The following is a 15,618-nucleotide window of genomic DNA, read 5'->3' on the forward strand; positions in this document are numbered from 1 at the left end:
TGGTGAAAATTCAGTTAGACTGCTCAGTTAGCCTCCAAGGAGTCCAGGTCTCATTTCAAGCCCGTGCTTCCTTCAGAAGTAAAAGTTCTGCTTAACCAACGCAGATCATAGGCAAAGAATCAGGTCAAGGATGGTCGATTAGTTCAAAGAACTCTGATTCAAGTGTCAAGAACCAGAAAAAGGATAGAGATCACACAAATCTTTGTCTCTGGAGATGCTGGTATGTTCTGTAGGAGACTATTCATAGAAAATTTTGCACAAGCTCAATGGAATAGTCAAGTCACTGTCACTGACATCCCATTGTTCATTGATTTTCTCCAGCGGGCCCAGTAACGTCTCCATTTTGAGACTTGTTACTGTGTTTGGCATATCGGATACGCCATGGGTAGCTTGCCAGGCTTTGCCATGCAAGATACTCTCCGTAGCTTGCCGGGCTCTCCGAGAGGGGCGGAGGAATCGAACTCGGGCCGGCCATGTTGGCTGTGTATAAGGCAAATGCCCTACCTGCTGTGCTATCACTCCAGCCCAAGAATAGTCAAATGAACCTTTTATAAATTTGCAGACTATAGCAATTTTACTAAAGTGGAGATTCATGTTAGCTCATTATATGCAAGACATTGAGTGAGGTATTCTAGCACACCTACTACCCTTAATCAAGATGAGTGATTTAATCAAGATGATTAAGGGTAGTATGAACTGCACTGTTAAGAAAGAAAGAGGCTACTACACTCATACTAGCTTCCTGCCTTTCAGCCCTTGCTCAGCTTCATGAGAGAAAATCCCAGGAGAAAAGAGCCTATCACAAAGGCCAGTTCCAAGACTGTTTCCAGCAATGGAAGTCCCAAGAGAACTCCTAAGAGAAAGAACATGGATAGAAAAGAAAGGAAAAGAACAGGTTTCTAAGCGTTAGCTAAAGAAACGGGCTATTATGGGATGGGATGGGGTGGCGGGAGGGATACTGGGAACATTGGTGGTGGAGAATGGGCACTGGTGGAGGAATGGGTACTCAACCATTGTATGACTAAAATGTAATCAAGAAAGTGTGTGAGTCTGTAATTGTATCTCACAGCATTTCACCAAATTTATTTTTAAATAATAAATAAATAAAAAGAAATGGGCTATTTATAAGAAAAAGTGGTAGATGTGAGGATCAAACTTTCCTCAACCTCTATTGTATCTGAGAACTCAAGATGCTATGTTCATTCTATGGGTTGCCCCCACCATCTTACAACGGTGTTTATAGTTCATCCTGATTTCTTATGTGCACCAGGGATCAAATCTGTACTGTTTGTAACTGTCTATCTCGAGATGATTTAATAAAAATTTAAAAAAATTTACAAACCTGTACTGTTCTATTTTAATACTAAATGATCAATGATAAAAGGCATTGAGTAAGGCAGTCCTCTGTGCTACATATCCATCTCTACCAATGGTGCTCCATCTATCCAACTGGCAGACAGGATCAACCACCAACCAACAACAACCAGGATCCCCAGCACAAAGGGACAACAGAAAGGAGAGAAGCAAAATATGTAACAAACTAAAGGCCCAAATGTGTCAACAACTGCTACTAATTTAGCAGGGTTTTTTTTCCCCCCCAGAACCATACCCAGCAGTGCTGAAGATTCACCCCTAGGTCTGCATTCAGAGATCACCTCTGGCAGGCTCGGGAGACCATATGGGGTGCTGGGATTCAAACCCAAGTTGGCTGCATGCAATAAAAGCACCTTACCTGTTGAAATATCGCTCCAGGCCCTAATTTAATTTCTTAAACTCCAAAGGCATTTAGCTTATGTAATTAAATCATTTGATTCCTTTACTAAAGAACTCGGAACAGAGAGAGGAGATGGGAAGGAGGAAAAGAGAAGTAGGGAAAGGAAAGAAGAAGACAGAAAAGAACCAGAGGAGAGTAATTAAGAAATGAGGTAGGGGCTAGAGATAAGAGCACAGGGATTCAGGTGTCTGCTATGCGCATGACTCACCCTCTCTTGACACCCCCCACCCCCATCCCCCGCCACCCCTCACACACAAAAAGCAGACTGAGACTTTCCTGAGTGGGCAGATGGCACAAAGGACCCTCTGAGATGGCACAAAGGACAGGAGCACTGCAGTTCCTTCATTTCCTTTTCCCCTGGCTCGAGAACAGTTGCCTGAGTCTCAATTCAAGAGGAAGTATGCTCCCCGACACAGCTACTGGCAGTGTGCTCTGAGAACGGAGCAGGCCCATAAGGCCTGAGAATCTGATCCACAGGAGGTGCTCACAGATGTAGTGTGAAGACAAGCACCCCACCACTGTGCTTGTCACACCCCAACCTGGGGTGTACAGGTCCAAAACCACTATTTCACTATGTTCTCCTAAGGGTCCTCAACCTTCACTCAGCAGATGGCATGGGAGGAGATGAGGACAGGTTTTCTCCATGCAAGGACAAAAAAGGAGAAAGCAAGCACCAGAAGTGAGGTCTCAAACCAGGTAAGCGGTTATTAACTATGGTTCCTCTGCTTTAAGTCAGAAAAGGGAAACCACACTTTCAAGCAAGAAAGTTAAGTACCGCATTTTTGAGAGGGGTGGGGAGGCAAAGGTAGAGAGAAGGCATGGTGGAGGAAGGGGAGAAAGAGCACGAAAGCACATACCTCATTTGTGGTACACCACACCTTCTTGTAAACCTCAGCCACAGGAAGGTCCAAACTAATGATTTTATTGTTCACTAGAAGCTGAACAGAAAAGTAGGTGATGTTGTTACTTCAAATAACTGCAAAGTACGCAAATTTCAAGATCAAAAGATACTTTATGTAAGTGGTTCTAATTATTCATTTAAGTACCACAGATTTATCAACTCTCACTCTAAACAATGCATATGTGTGCGATTCACTCTTCAGGGTAACGGCCTCTACTGAGGACCTTCTCTACCCCTGCGTCCATCTCAGGACCAACACCAGAAAGGGCAATTTTTTTCTTTCACCCAATGGTTTTTCACCATGCATAAGATAACTCTAGAACCAGGAGGCTGTCTGCCAGAAAGTATCAGATACAGAGCCAGTGCCTGCACCAGGGCTAGTGTGTCAGTAGACAATGTTTCTTTTCCCCTTAGTTTTTTGGGCACACAGCCAGTGATGCTCAGGGGTTACTTCTGGCTCTGTGCTCTGTGGGGGATTATACTGGATTTCAGGGAATGAACCCTGGTCGGGTGCAAACAAGGCAAGCACCCTATCCACTGTTGATCTCTCCAGCTTGGGAATTTAATCAAGTTAGAATCATTGGGAATCCTTTGCTAGAGCAAAAGGATTAAAGAATGCCCAAGACACGACAGGCAATAGCAACTAACCATTTACTTTGTGCATGCCGGGTACTGGGCAGAATCCTTTATAGGTAATTAACCTTAACACCAGGTAGCTGGGAGGTCCCTTTCATAGGTAAGGAAATGAAGCAAGCAACTACCACAGGAACTATTAGCTACCAGGAGGTAACTATACTGGTCCCATCTCATGTCAGCATGGCCCTGTTCTTGTTACCTCCATCCCACTGTCATCTTCCAGGAGAGCCACCAGGTCACAGTCTTGGCAAATCTTGTTCTTTATGTCCCTCATAAGTGGCCCAATGCCTGGCTCATTGCTGCTATATGGGTTTCCAGGCATCCTGCCCTGTAAGAAGTCTTCTTGCTGGGGATCCTTCTCCAGGGTCACAAAGAACTCAGTGACTTCATTCTCCTCCTAAAGGACAAAAAGGTGGCTGGATGAGAAGGGATGACCCAAAGATATAGGGAGAGGGAAGACAGAGTCCTTCAGAGTTATATCATGCGACCTAGATTCCATGAACACGGAGGGAAACACTCAAATCTCATTCAGCCCTCTGTACATTTAAAGCTCTGCGGCAAAAAGCTTGCCTTAAACACTTTGAGGCCAAGAGTATTATTAAGAACTCATCCCTCAGCACTGCCTCACACGAACTGATCCTGGTGACAGTACTACTGGAGTCCCTGCTGCCACAAGTATGTGATCTTTAGCACACCACACTCAAGTGTGTGCAAGTACAACTACTCTACCCCCCAGCAGGCATTGCAACTAAATCTGCTAGCCTCACAAGCAAAATTGTCATCCCTGGTTATCACAACAACCAAGAAAAAGGACAGAAAAAATTAACTTAAATTTTTTTTTATTTGGGGGCTACACCTTGTAATACTTAGGGTTTTGCTTTTGGCTCTGTGCTCAGAGACCACTACTGGTGTGATTGGGGGACTATATGGGGTACCAGGGATTGAACTCAGACTGGTCACATCCAAGGCAAATGCCTTCCCTGCTATACTATTGCTCTGGTCCCAAGAGGAGGCCCTCTTTTCTGTTTGCTTAAAGAGAGGTGGGTATGCACCGAGTTTTTTTCCTTCTAAAGAGGAGACGGCAGATGAAATACATTCGGGGGCTCTGCTCTAGTTCAATACAGCTCCTCTTACAGCATAAAGGATTAATTACTAAGCAATGGATTCTGCCAGTTGGAGGTGAGGCTTGCTCACTGTGTTAGGCATATCTGGTGATGCTCAAGGTTTACTACTCCTGGCTCTGAGTCAGGAACCACTCCTGGCAGGGCTTGGGGAGACCATATAGGGTGACAGGAATCATATCCAGGTCAGCCACATGCAAGGTGAGCACAGTACCTGTTGTACTATGGCTCTGGCCCAGAATTACATAAAAAAAAAACCCAAAAAAGCAACAAAACAAAACAAAACAAAACAACAACAACAACAACAAACCTCCAACACTGAGAAGACATTAGATTTCCATTCAGTTTCTGTCTTCTACCTATGGCGCTTTCTAAAATTTTGACCAAGTGCCCACCACTACTGTAAGAGTGTTCATGTTTATTATGAATCACCAAGATGCTACAGGGCAAAATGGCTCAAGCAAGAATGCCACTACTTACAGGATAAATGATGCTGCAGAGCCTTTCAAAGATGAAGACAGGAGTCCGGTAGTCATCCAGATTGTAGCGCTTGGCTGTCTCGATGCACACAGCCATGAAGGCTTTGGTTTCTGACTCTGTACCTGCCAGAAATCAAAGTGCTCAAGTTAGGAAGGAACTTCACACACAGAACCTAAAAAAAGATTTTCAATGAAGTAGCGTCAATAGAAGATTCTACCTGAGTCTTTCAATGTCCTACAGAGATGGCACTATACATATTTTATGCACTTGAAAACCCAAAGCTGAGCCCACATTCCATTTGAAAGCATTAACAACCAAATCAACACAGTGCATCAACAGGATCTAAGAAATGGTCTTCAGTAGGAAGCTTACCACAGCGGGGATGATGACACTGGGACAATAATGGAGGGGACAGACAACTCTAGTAGAGGGGGTGGTTCTGGGATGATTTTACATATGAAACCCTGCCAGCAACAATTTCCTAAACTACGTACCTAAAATAATAATTTTAAAAAATTCTGGTCCAGAGAGACAGTAAGTATAGTGGTGAGGCCTTGTACATAGCAGATCTTGGTTTGACCCTCAACACCACATATTGTCCCTGAGCCCTGCCTGGAGAAGCCCTCAGCACAGAGCAGAAGAAAGCCCTGAGCAACACTGGGTATGAACCAAAATTAATGAATAAATGTACTATAAAGCATGCCCACAAATGGGGCAGAGATAGGCTGAGTGCATGCTTTGCACGTAGAAGGCTGGGTTCAATCCTTAGCACCACATACGGCCTGAAAAACCCAAACCATAAGCTTACAGCAAAGATACATAAAATACAAGATTTAGGCACCATGAAGAAGAGCTAAAGTTTCAGCAGACAATAAAATCAGATCTACTTATATTTCAAATTTTTAAAATCAAACAAATATGAATTTGATTTGTTTAAAGGTAATAATAGAAATGATAGAAAATGCAAGTCAAAAAACAAAGAACAAAATCTACACAGAACTCCATGGGTAGAAGAAGTGGACCACATAATGAAGGAAAAATCAAAGAGCTGAATGACAAAACTAAAGAGATAACCCCCAGCCAGGGAAACACCTCAAAGGGCACATATTTTCATGTAGGAGGCATGGGTTCAATTCCTGGCACTGCATGGTCCCGAGCACTGTATTGTCCCAAATTCAAAACAAATAAATAAATAACCCAGGGCTGGGGAGATGGCTCCAAGGACCAGACACGCGGTTTGCAAGCTGGAACTCTAGGTTGCATCCTCAGCACGGCATGGCTCTGAGTCTGGAGTCGGGAAAGCCTTGCTCCCTACACTGAGCATCGCCACTGTGTGTTCAAAGACCGAAACCAAACAAAATATCCAAACTCAGCATAAAGATACAATGAGTGCTGGAGCGATAGCACAGCGGTGGGGCGTGTGCCTTGCACGAAGCCAACATGGCCGACCCGAGTTCGATTCCTCCGCCCCTCTCAGAGAGGCTGGCAAGCTACCAAGAGTATCGTGCCCGCATGGCAGAGCCTGGCAAGCTCCCCGTGACGTATTCGATATGCCAAATACAGTAACAACAAAGTCTCCAATGGAGACGTTACTGGGCCTGCTCGAGCAAATCGATGATCAACGGGAGGGCCTTTACCTTTACCTTAGGGAGTGGAACACTGTAAAAGAGGTGATATGGATGACAGTGGCATAGATGGTAGACTGTACAAGGAAAGGGGAGAACTGGGGCAAGTGAAGGAAAAATGGCTCAGAATTTTTCTGAACCAGTGAAGGACACCAATTAGGAACCACTGACTTCATTTTACTCTAAAACTTCTATATACAAAATGCAAATTTATAGAAACCAGTGCTGAAGTTTTAGAGTTCTGGGAAACAATACTCTTGAGGGAAGAGATTTCTTTTGACTGTGAGTAGACATCAACCTCATCTGGCTCCGGGGAATCAGGCTAACATGGCCACGCAAACCAGAAGGACAGGAGCCCAGGCTCTGGGGCTCTGGGCAGGGCTACCTACCTGTGGTCATGTCCTCCAGCATCTCCAGCAGCATATCCTGGGTCTCATCAATCAACTTGGTCCTCTGCACCACCAGCTTCCGTAAGCACAGGTACCCATTCAGCACAGTCCCCACCAAGCGACTCTTAAAATGCCTCTTGATGGACTCTACCTCAACAAAGGAGGAGAGAAGGCCTGTTGAGACAGGGAAAAAGTTGTTGCATGAACATAGATTAGAAGATAATTAATGAAGATTTTTGTCTTTAAAAGCAAGGGAAGGGGCTGGAGCAATAGCACAGCGGGTAGTGCGTTTGCCTTGCACACAGCCAACCCGGGTTCAATTCCCAGCATCCCATATGGTCCCCTGAGCACTGCCAGGGGTAATTCCTGAGCTTAGAGCCAGGAGTAACCCCTGTGCGTTGCCGGGTGTGACCCATAAATAAATAAATAAATAAATACTTAAAAAAAAAAATAAAAGCAAGGGGAAATTGGGGCTGGAGCAATAGTACAGCGACTAGGGTGTTTGCGTGCACGTGGCTGACCTGGGTTTGATCCCCAGCATCCCATATGGTCCCCCAGCACCACCTGGAGTAATTCCTGAGTGCAGAGCCTGGAGTAACTCCTGAGCACCGCCAGGTGTGACCCCCCCCCCCCAAAAAAGACAAAAAGCAAGGGAAAGCCACTTTATGACTGGCATGGTGCAGGTGCTCAACAAGTCAGTCAACAGAGAGCAGCAGCTGAAAAACCGGCCCACTGATGAGTGAAAAAACACAAAGCTTCTGCACTATAGTCAACACAAAAGAGAAGCAATGAACAAATGTCTGGCCCCCACTGACACCGAGCCAGAGTGCCCCAAAGGAAGGGCCAGGTACCCATTACTACCTGTGAGGCTTTTGAGGGCATAACCCTGCTGCAAATCTGTACTCAGGGTGGCTTCCTCCAGGGCCAGCAAGCGAGCGATTTCCTAAAGACAGCAAGTACAGTTGTGACAGCATTACCGATCGATACTGGTCACCCCCACTCTAGCAGAATACTACAATGCAGGAGGCCCAGGTCTGATTCCCAGAGCAGAGCAAGGTGTAGTCCCAGAGCGAGCACTGTTGGTGTGACATCCACCCCTGCCACCACCCCCTAAAAGGAAATGCTGCAGTGATTATTTTATTAATTGACTCCTCAAGCTGAACTTTTACAAAACTCCTTTCCGAGAAGCTGAGGACGGTCACAACAGTTAAGGGTATCTAACTTGAAAGGAATGTTAAACCCAAAGAAGAAACTAGAAACCGGGCTAGAAAGGTAGTACAGCAGGCAAGGTGCCTGCTCTGCATGTAGTTCCATCCCTGGCACAGCGTATGGTCTCCATAGCACCCCTAGGAGTAATCCCTGAGCACAGAGTAAGGTGTAAGCACAGAGCACAGGTGGTATGGCTCAAGATCCGAAAGACAAACAACTGGAAACTAAATACCAACGTTTTCAACAAACTAACTTCTCGGTAAACAAGACCATTACAGAGTTTCTATCTGAGACAGAGTACAAGGAAGAGAATCAGAGAACACATTCTCCAGAGCAGGATGCACGGTACCTTGGTGATGAGGTTGCCCACATAGGGCAGGACTCCCCGAGCCGCCAGGTAGACTTTCCAGTGAGCTGAGGTGATAAGCTTCTGGTAGAGAGCCAAGTACTCTGCAGCACACTCCCCAGCTATGCTCAGCTCATCGAGGTAGCTGCCACGGAGAGGTGGGCACGGTGTGAGACCCTTAGAGCTCAAGCAGTTCAAACCATTCTTCTCGTCCTTGCTATCTTTCCTATCTTCCCCTCTTTCTCTCTTTCCTATCTTTCCTAGAGGGATCAAGGGCCAGTGCCCAAGAAAACCCCAGACTAACCAATGAGAAACTCCCACACTTGGGAAGAATTCAGAGCACACAACACAAAATATGATAAACCACAAACATTTGCAATAAGAAACCCCGACATCTGAACAGTGGTTATCTCAGCACTAAGACCACGTTCTGACTGTATATTATACCATTTAGTGGTTAAAAACCTTGGCTTTGGAATTTAATTACACGTTCTGGATGCAAATGTTGCCCACAGGTGGACAAATCATTCATATACTTGAAGCCCACGTTACTACGAAGATTAAATGACAATGTGTATCAAACTTTTATGCTCTCATACGCTCGCAACAGGTATCAGCTGCTGGTGTTGGTGCTTTCATTACTCCTTTTCCCCTGGACCATGACTTTATTACTACTGCCACCACCAAAGCTCATCTTTTAATTCTTTGTTTCTGTGATACTCCACATAAAAACAAAGTAACTCCAGGCCTCAGGTAAACCTACCATCAGGCTGGTCTGCTGGTCTAGGATTCCCTGGGAAAAGGGAAAGGCTCTCATGAAACCCGACCTCATTCATACAATACCTGGTGAGGAGGTCAAGGACCTGCTGCTTGCGGCTGGGAATGGTGGCCAGTGCTTCGACAATGGTACAGGCGGCCTGGCGTGCAGCCTGTGTGGCTGGGGTGAAGAGCACCTGCAAGGTTTGGGAGAGAAACCCTGACTCACGCGACCTTTCCCCAAAAGATGCACAGTCGAGTACGTCATAAGTCCCCTGGGCAGGTCGCGGTGTTATGGGGCCTGTGCTAGATAGTCTCTCTGATTGCTACTGGTTTCTGGCTCCAGCACCACTTATGTTTTCCTGAACACTGCCTGGGATCCCTGAGCACAGCTGGGTGTGGCTCAAAAATGGTCAAATCACCAGCTAACACAAGGTTTAATTACTGCAGAGTGCAAAACAGGTCTCTTCTCCAGGAAGTAATCTGGAGATCACATCAACACGATTGCACTTTAACAGATAAGGAGGTATTCTCCTTAACAAAGACTTCCGTTATCTATTTTGAAGGTGCCTACCTAGAATTCTTACACTGTATGCAAACCAAGTATTGCTTAACTTATCTGTTAATGGACAAATGACGTCTCCAAAACAAAATTACGGCACAGGCCAATCCTGAGCCACTCACATCCCAACTCAGGCAGTGTAATTCCTTTCCTCCCTTTATAGGGCTCTCTTCTCACCTATAATCCTTTAGTAAAGGTATTTGCTTCCAATAAATAAATAAAATCAATTATGTTTTCTCATTCTTAAGAAGATAAGGGCGTGGCTAAGAGTAGACGTAAAAGCTGGAGAAAGGGTGAGTGCAAGTAACAAAGCTTGGCTCCATTAAGTAGTGAGGGACGAGTGGAAAGCATAAAACATTTGATAAGGACAGACAAAACAACTGTTCTGGCCAGTCCAACGTGCTGGAACTTGCCTTCTACTTGAAAGGAAGCAAGAAACACAAAGAAAAAGAAGAGCAGCCTGTAAGGCCAGAAAATAAACACTGTTGGCATGTGGGGCTGGGCTGAGCAGGGTGAGGGGCCGAGTAGGAGGTAGGTCACTGACCTGCCGGAGCCAGTTGTTATGGCCCAACTTGAGATCCAAGGGGGTGGTCCTCTTCCCCCGCCGGCTTAGGAACTGCTTCCACCGCCACACGTACTTCTCAGTCAAATAGAGGTGGCGAAGCTCTGATTTGCTAGGGGACTTCCCATTGCTGTCTATCCCTGCAGGGAAAGGAGTGCAGGAAGAGATGAGGAAAAGAAAGGAACACAACAGGGGACTGCAAGCCAGGAGAGAAATGACAGACTTCCCAAGGATTGGCCATACCTCTAATCGGTAGACACTTCTTCCAGGCTTCATAGGAGGCTTTTGGGTCTCTCTTTAGCCACAGTTGAGCCTGGGCATGGATCTCATTGCAGTATGGCTTAACCGTGGTAAGGGCCTCAATGGGGACATCCTGGAAGAAAAACAAGGACAAGGGAGAGAGTGTGAAAAACACAACTCGGAGCTATGGTACTGGTACCCCAGAAAGACACATGCAAAGACAAGACTGGAAGGATCAATAATCCTACCTTCTAGATACCATTACATTTTCCAATTAAAGCATTTTGTTCACATTTAGTAGCAGAATATCTATACTGAGTTTAGGTCACCAACTTCACAACTTCAACTGTGCAGGTAAGAGGTAGCTGGGATCCTACAGACAATACTGTAGCTGCATTTACTAGTTCCTGCCCCAACGCTGATTTACAGTTCCCTAAACAAAGCTTCGAGGAGTCACTGAGCAGCCTCAGAGTGTTGTGGGGCATCACTAACCAGAACTAGCCTGCAGAGCACAGAGCCCCACACAGTACTCTGAGCTAGAGGTTCTCAAATGTCTGGCCTCTGGACTCCATAAAACTCTCCAAAAGTGGAGAGGCTCAAGACTTTTTTAATATGTGATTCTGTAACTGTTTGCCACATTAAAATTTAAAACTAAGACATTCTTAAAATATTAATTCACTTTAAAATAAGAACAAATCATTTATAACATGAATGACATTTAAACAGCATCTTTCAAAACAACAAAACATCCAGAGAAACAAAATGGCACTGCCCTATATTTCTGAAAATGACTTAATAGCGGGACTATTAAGACTGCTGGATTTTCACAACCACTTTCTGAGTTCTGTAGCAATACGTTGTTTTGAAATATATGGGAGGCTCAGCAGTGAATCCCAGAAGACAGCAGCTCGCCGGAGATTTCTCCAGACCCTGTGCTAAGCCAATTTCACCGGGGCACCCAGATGGAGCGGGTGTCCTCTCTCAGCCCACTCCAGATGAAATTCCAGTGGTCACAGAAACCCCAGTGGCCACAAACTTCCAGAAGAAAAACCCAGGTACGGGGGAGGAGGCACTGAAGACTCCAGGCCACATGGTGGCAGCAGGGACGAGCTGGTCCTGGCTGTCACACCCACAAACTGCCTCCAGGCACCATCTCAGGAGGTGCCATCTCAGCACACATTAACAGCCTTGATCCAGAGACTCACAAATAAATCTCAACTACAGAGATGTCTCCAGACCCCAATCATTTACAATTTTAGAATTCTAGGACTGCACGACCACTTTTGCTGCTGTGCAACCTCTCATGATATCCATAATAAGCACCAGAAAATAAATTATCTAGTATCTGCCTGTGGCAGGCAGGCTTGAATGGTGGAGGGAAAATTTAAAATAATGGTGGTAGGAAGGTGTAATGGTGGTGAGATTGGTGTTGAAATACTGAATACAATCAATTAATGTGAACAACCTTATGAAAATATTTTTTTATTCCCAAGTAATTATATTTTTATTTTCTATACTTTTTAAATTTCATAAAGTAATTCAAAATATCTCATTACATTTAATATTCAAACACCAATCCCACCACCATTACAAAAATTTAAAAATTAAAAAAAAATAGGAAAAAAATCTAATATACAGATATACCACCAAAGAATTTTTTTTTTTTAAGTTTTTGGGCCACATCTAGCAATGCTCAGGGGTTACTGCTGGCTCTGCGCTCAGGAATCACTCCTGGCAGTGCTCAGGATGGGGTGCTGGGAAACAAACCCAGGTCCACCACATACAAGGTAAGTGCCCTACCTGCTGGACTATCACTCTGGCCCCAGAAGAAAATATTGTTTAACAACTTAAATAACTGTGAATTTTCCTTTTAAGTATTAATTAGAATCTGAAACCAATCAATAAAATTTATATGCTGAGAACATTAAAATTTATATATTTTTTAAACCATAATACTGGGTCATAAATTAGTCATTGGATTATACTGGTTCATTAAATTGTATCCAATTCCCCTTTAAGAGGCTTGCTTTGTTCTTCTTCTTAGAAATTATTACCTAATCTCAAACTGAAAAACAACTATTTGTCAATCATTCTTTCCAGTATAAATGGGATTCTATATAAAAAAAGTAACTAGGGCTGGTCTGTACTTAAAACTACCATACAAGGGAAATTTTACAGAAGTTAGAGAGCATGCCTCATATGTGCCTGACCCAGGTTGATTCCTGGCACCATATGGTTCTCTAATGCAAAACTAAATAAAACAAAAAAGACTTGGAGCTGGAGTGACAGCATAGGGTTAGGGTACTTGCTGTGCTTGGAGAACTATAGGGGATGCTGGGGCTCAGACCGGGGTCAGCTGTGTGCAAGGTAAACGCCCTATTTGCTGTTTATATATATCTCTCTGGCTCCCAAATCATTTATTCTTCACAACTCTTCAAGGTAGAGACTAAATTCTCATTTTAAGATAGGGAAACTGATGGGTATCCATAATTTACCCAAGCTCACAATGTTAATAAACAGAAGCGTGGAATTTAAAAGCAAGAAGTCTGCCTTGAGTCTAAATTTCACCCCCGTGAAGTGTCCTGTGCAAAGGAGCAGTACAGAAAAAAAGAATACTATGTTCTCTGGGAGCTGCGTATCATGACCTGATTATAGTTTAAAAGGGAAGTCGTACAAGATTAACCACTATGTGGCAGGATTTCCTATTCCTGCATCTGTTCTACTCTAGACCTTGCTCTGAAAAGCCTAAAAACTCGCGAACCATCTCTATTGAACCCAAGTAAAGGAAGCTCTGGTGCCCCCTGCTGAGGCATAAGGGAAAGAGCTGCTGCAGAGGCAGAGCGCAGAGCTGGCCAGAGAAGAAGGGCTGCCCCTCTGCCTTGCCTTGCGGGCTCGCTGCTGAGCCCAGTACCTTGTTCTTTTTGCTGGTAGGAGCAGGAGGTTTAATGAGCTTCTGCAAGATCCGCAGGCACATGAGGGTGATGTTCTCAACAACCACAGGAGTCTTGATGTTCACAGCCATGAGGAAAAGGCTGAGAGCTGGGGTTGGAAAGGAAAGGCAGAATCGCAATCACGAAATATTTCCCACCCTGACGTCTCCTGTCCCCCTCAAAGTCACCTAACGAGATATTCTCCAAACTCACCACAGCGTAAACGGAGCTCCCAGCAGCTGTCCTCCTTCGAGATAGAATCTGTCAGCAACAGCATTTCGTACTGAAGGCTACTTGCCTACAAGGCCGAAAGAAGAGAGATGAGTCAAGAAGTCCAAAGAATGAATCCAGAACTGGGGCTGTGATACAGGGATTAGGAACGAAAATGTCTGGCCATGGGGGGCACTATCAGGAAGAGAAAGGAGAGATGGAGACCCCTGCCGTCCCTCCATTCAGTCCACCATACATTTCCCTCTTCCCCCTGAAGTGGGTTCTGACCTAGGAAGATTGTTCTGGGATGTGAGCTCTGCCAGTGTGCCCCTTCCCCCCTCAGCTGTCTTACAACTGAAGTGAGAGGAGGAAGCTGAGGGGGTGAAGAGACAGGAGGGAGAAGCCAGAGAGGAAGCTGTCGGCTCACCAGATCTGGATTGGCCCAGTGGCCCTTCAGGGCTGTGGAGACTTTGCCAATAATCAGGTCGTTCATCTGCTGAGTGGCTTCTGGGTTGTCTCTGGGGAAAGTTAAGACATGAAGGCCTGTTACCTCTAGTTGTCTTTCCCTTCACTTCAAAGAGCCCAGAAAAAGGAAATCAATGCCTAGTATTTCCTGGTCCTCTCAGGGCAAGACTTCAGCTTTAGTGTCATAAAGCCTTGGTTTGTCGATAAAAAGAAACAGAAAAGTAGCCTTCCACAGTCACCCTTCCTGCAAGCACTGTCTAGTTTAGCAGACTCGAGAAATTAGATGCCCAATCTCAGTTCTGGTGAATGCTCTTTCCTCATCACCTTCTATCTGCCTCCACTTCACTTCCAACAGGCATCCACACTTTCATCTATACTGTGCTGTGATTATGTCTGCATGAGGTCAAAAGACATGCCCTGTCTCACACTTAGTGCTTCCACAAACATTCCAAATAAGACCTTAATGTCCTCCCGTGGGAGCTTGTGTTTAGTAAACACTGACTTGCTCGCTCCTTCCCCTCCGTCCTTCACACCAGCTACACAAAGGCTCCACACTGCTCCCCCAACACTACCAACTCACCCCACTGCTCCCCTTTCACCTGCTACCTTGCATGTTCCCAAGGATCTCTGCAGTACCCTGCCTCTGCAGGGTCGTCTCTGAACTGAACACATTCCAATACATGGCAGCCCCTCCACAATGAGAGCCACAGCCCAGCTCTACTGTCCTCCAGTCTAATTTCCTAACATCCTATCTGTAATGATAATGTTGAACTCGTGCTGCTTCTCCCAATCTAGGATGTGGGCCATGTGAGGGCCGGGACTTAGCTTCATTTACCACCAATCCTCAGAGTCCAGCACAGTGTCTGCATCCAGTGAGGCTCAATCAACACACTAAATTAGCATATAAATAATACTGAGAGAAATAGCTACTGACCACTAAAAATACAAGGGCCCAATCACTGCCTTCTCTCACTGAGGAAATCTCACTAAAACAAGTCAGTTTAACAGTGTTCTCCTGCCTGTGGGAGCTATCTTCCAAGTCCCCCACAACCATTTCAGGGGACACCTGATACTGTGGTTGGTACAAACTCTATACTGTATTTTCCCCTTATACAGATACCTGTACTGTAGCTTATTTATAAATTGACACTGTGTCTCTAATAATAAAGAATAATAAAACAATTATAACTGTAGGTGTATAAACAATTATAACACGTGGCTCTTCTCTATCCCCCAAAATACATTACTGCATATATTTCCAGACCATAGTTGACCGTGGGTACCTGAAACCGGTAAGATCAACACTATGAACGAAGGAGCACTACTGTACAAACATGCTATTTACAAAGGAATATGTTCGCTCCTCAAGTTCACTCACCTGTACCCTGGCTATATGATTCCCCTTTTACCTT

At 45.0% G+C, this 15,618-nt stretch overlaps 1 protein-coding gene across 9 annotated transcripts in view; it reads right to left on the reverse strand.

Moving 5' to 3' along the window:
* Window positions 1–15,618, reverse strand: part of UBR4 (ubiquitin protein ligase E3 component n-recognin 4) — a 134,771-nt gene that overhangs the window by 20,591 nt on the left and 98,562 nt on the right. For all 9 annotated transcript variants that reach the window (XM_056122722.1, XM_056122730.1, XM_056122724.1 and 6 more), the window contains 12 exons: window positions 14,169–14,259; window positions 13,745–13,829; window positions 13,513–13,640; window positions 10,605–10,734; window positions 10,344–10,501; window positions 9,325–9,434; window positions 8,485–8,626; window positions 7,788–7,869; window positions 6,927–7,100; window positions 4,913–5,034; window positions 3,511–3,708; window positions 2,632–2,712 (listed from right to left, as the gene is read on the reverse strand). In XM_056122722.1, coding sequence (XP_055978697.1) covers window positions 2,632–2,712; window positions 3,511–3,708; window positions 4,913–5,034; window positions 6,927–7,100; window positions 7,788–7,869; window positions 8,485–8,626; window positions 9,325–9,434; window positions 10,344–10,501; window positions 10,605–10,734; window positions 13,513–13,640; window positions 13,745–13,829; window positions 14,169–14,259 — 1,501 coding nt within the window. The remainder of the gene's footprint in view (window positions 1–2,631; window positions 2,713–3,510; window positions 3,709–4,912; window positions 5,035–6,926; window positions 7,101–7,787; window positions 7,870–8,484; window positions 8,627–9,324; window positions 9,435–10,343; window positions 10,502–10,604; window positions 10,735–13,512; window positions 13,641–13,744; window positions 13,830–14,168; window positions 14,260–15,618) is intronic.

Source organism: Sorex fumeus, unplaced genomic scaffold (genome assembly GCF_029834395.1).
Source record: "Sorex fumeus unplaced genomic scaffold, SorFum_2.1 ptg000047l, whole genome shotgun sequence".
NCBI classification, from domain to species: Eukaryota; Metazoa; Chordata; class Mammalia; order Eulipotyphla; family Soricidae; genus Sorex; species Sorex fumeus.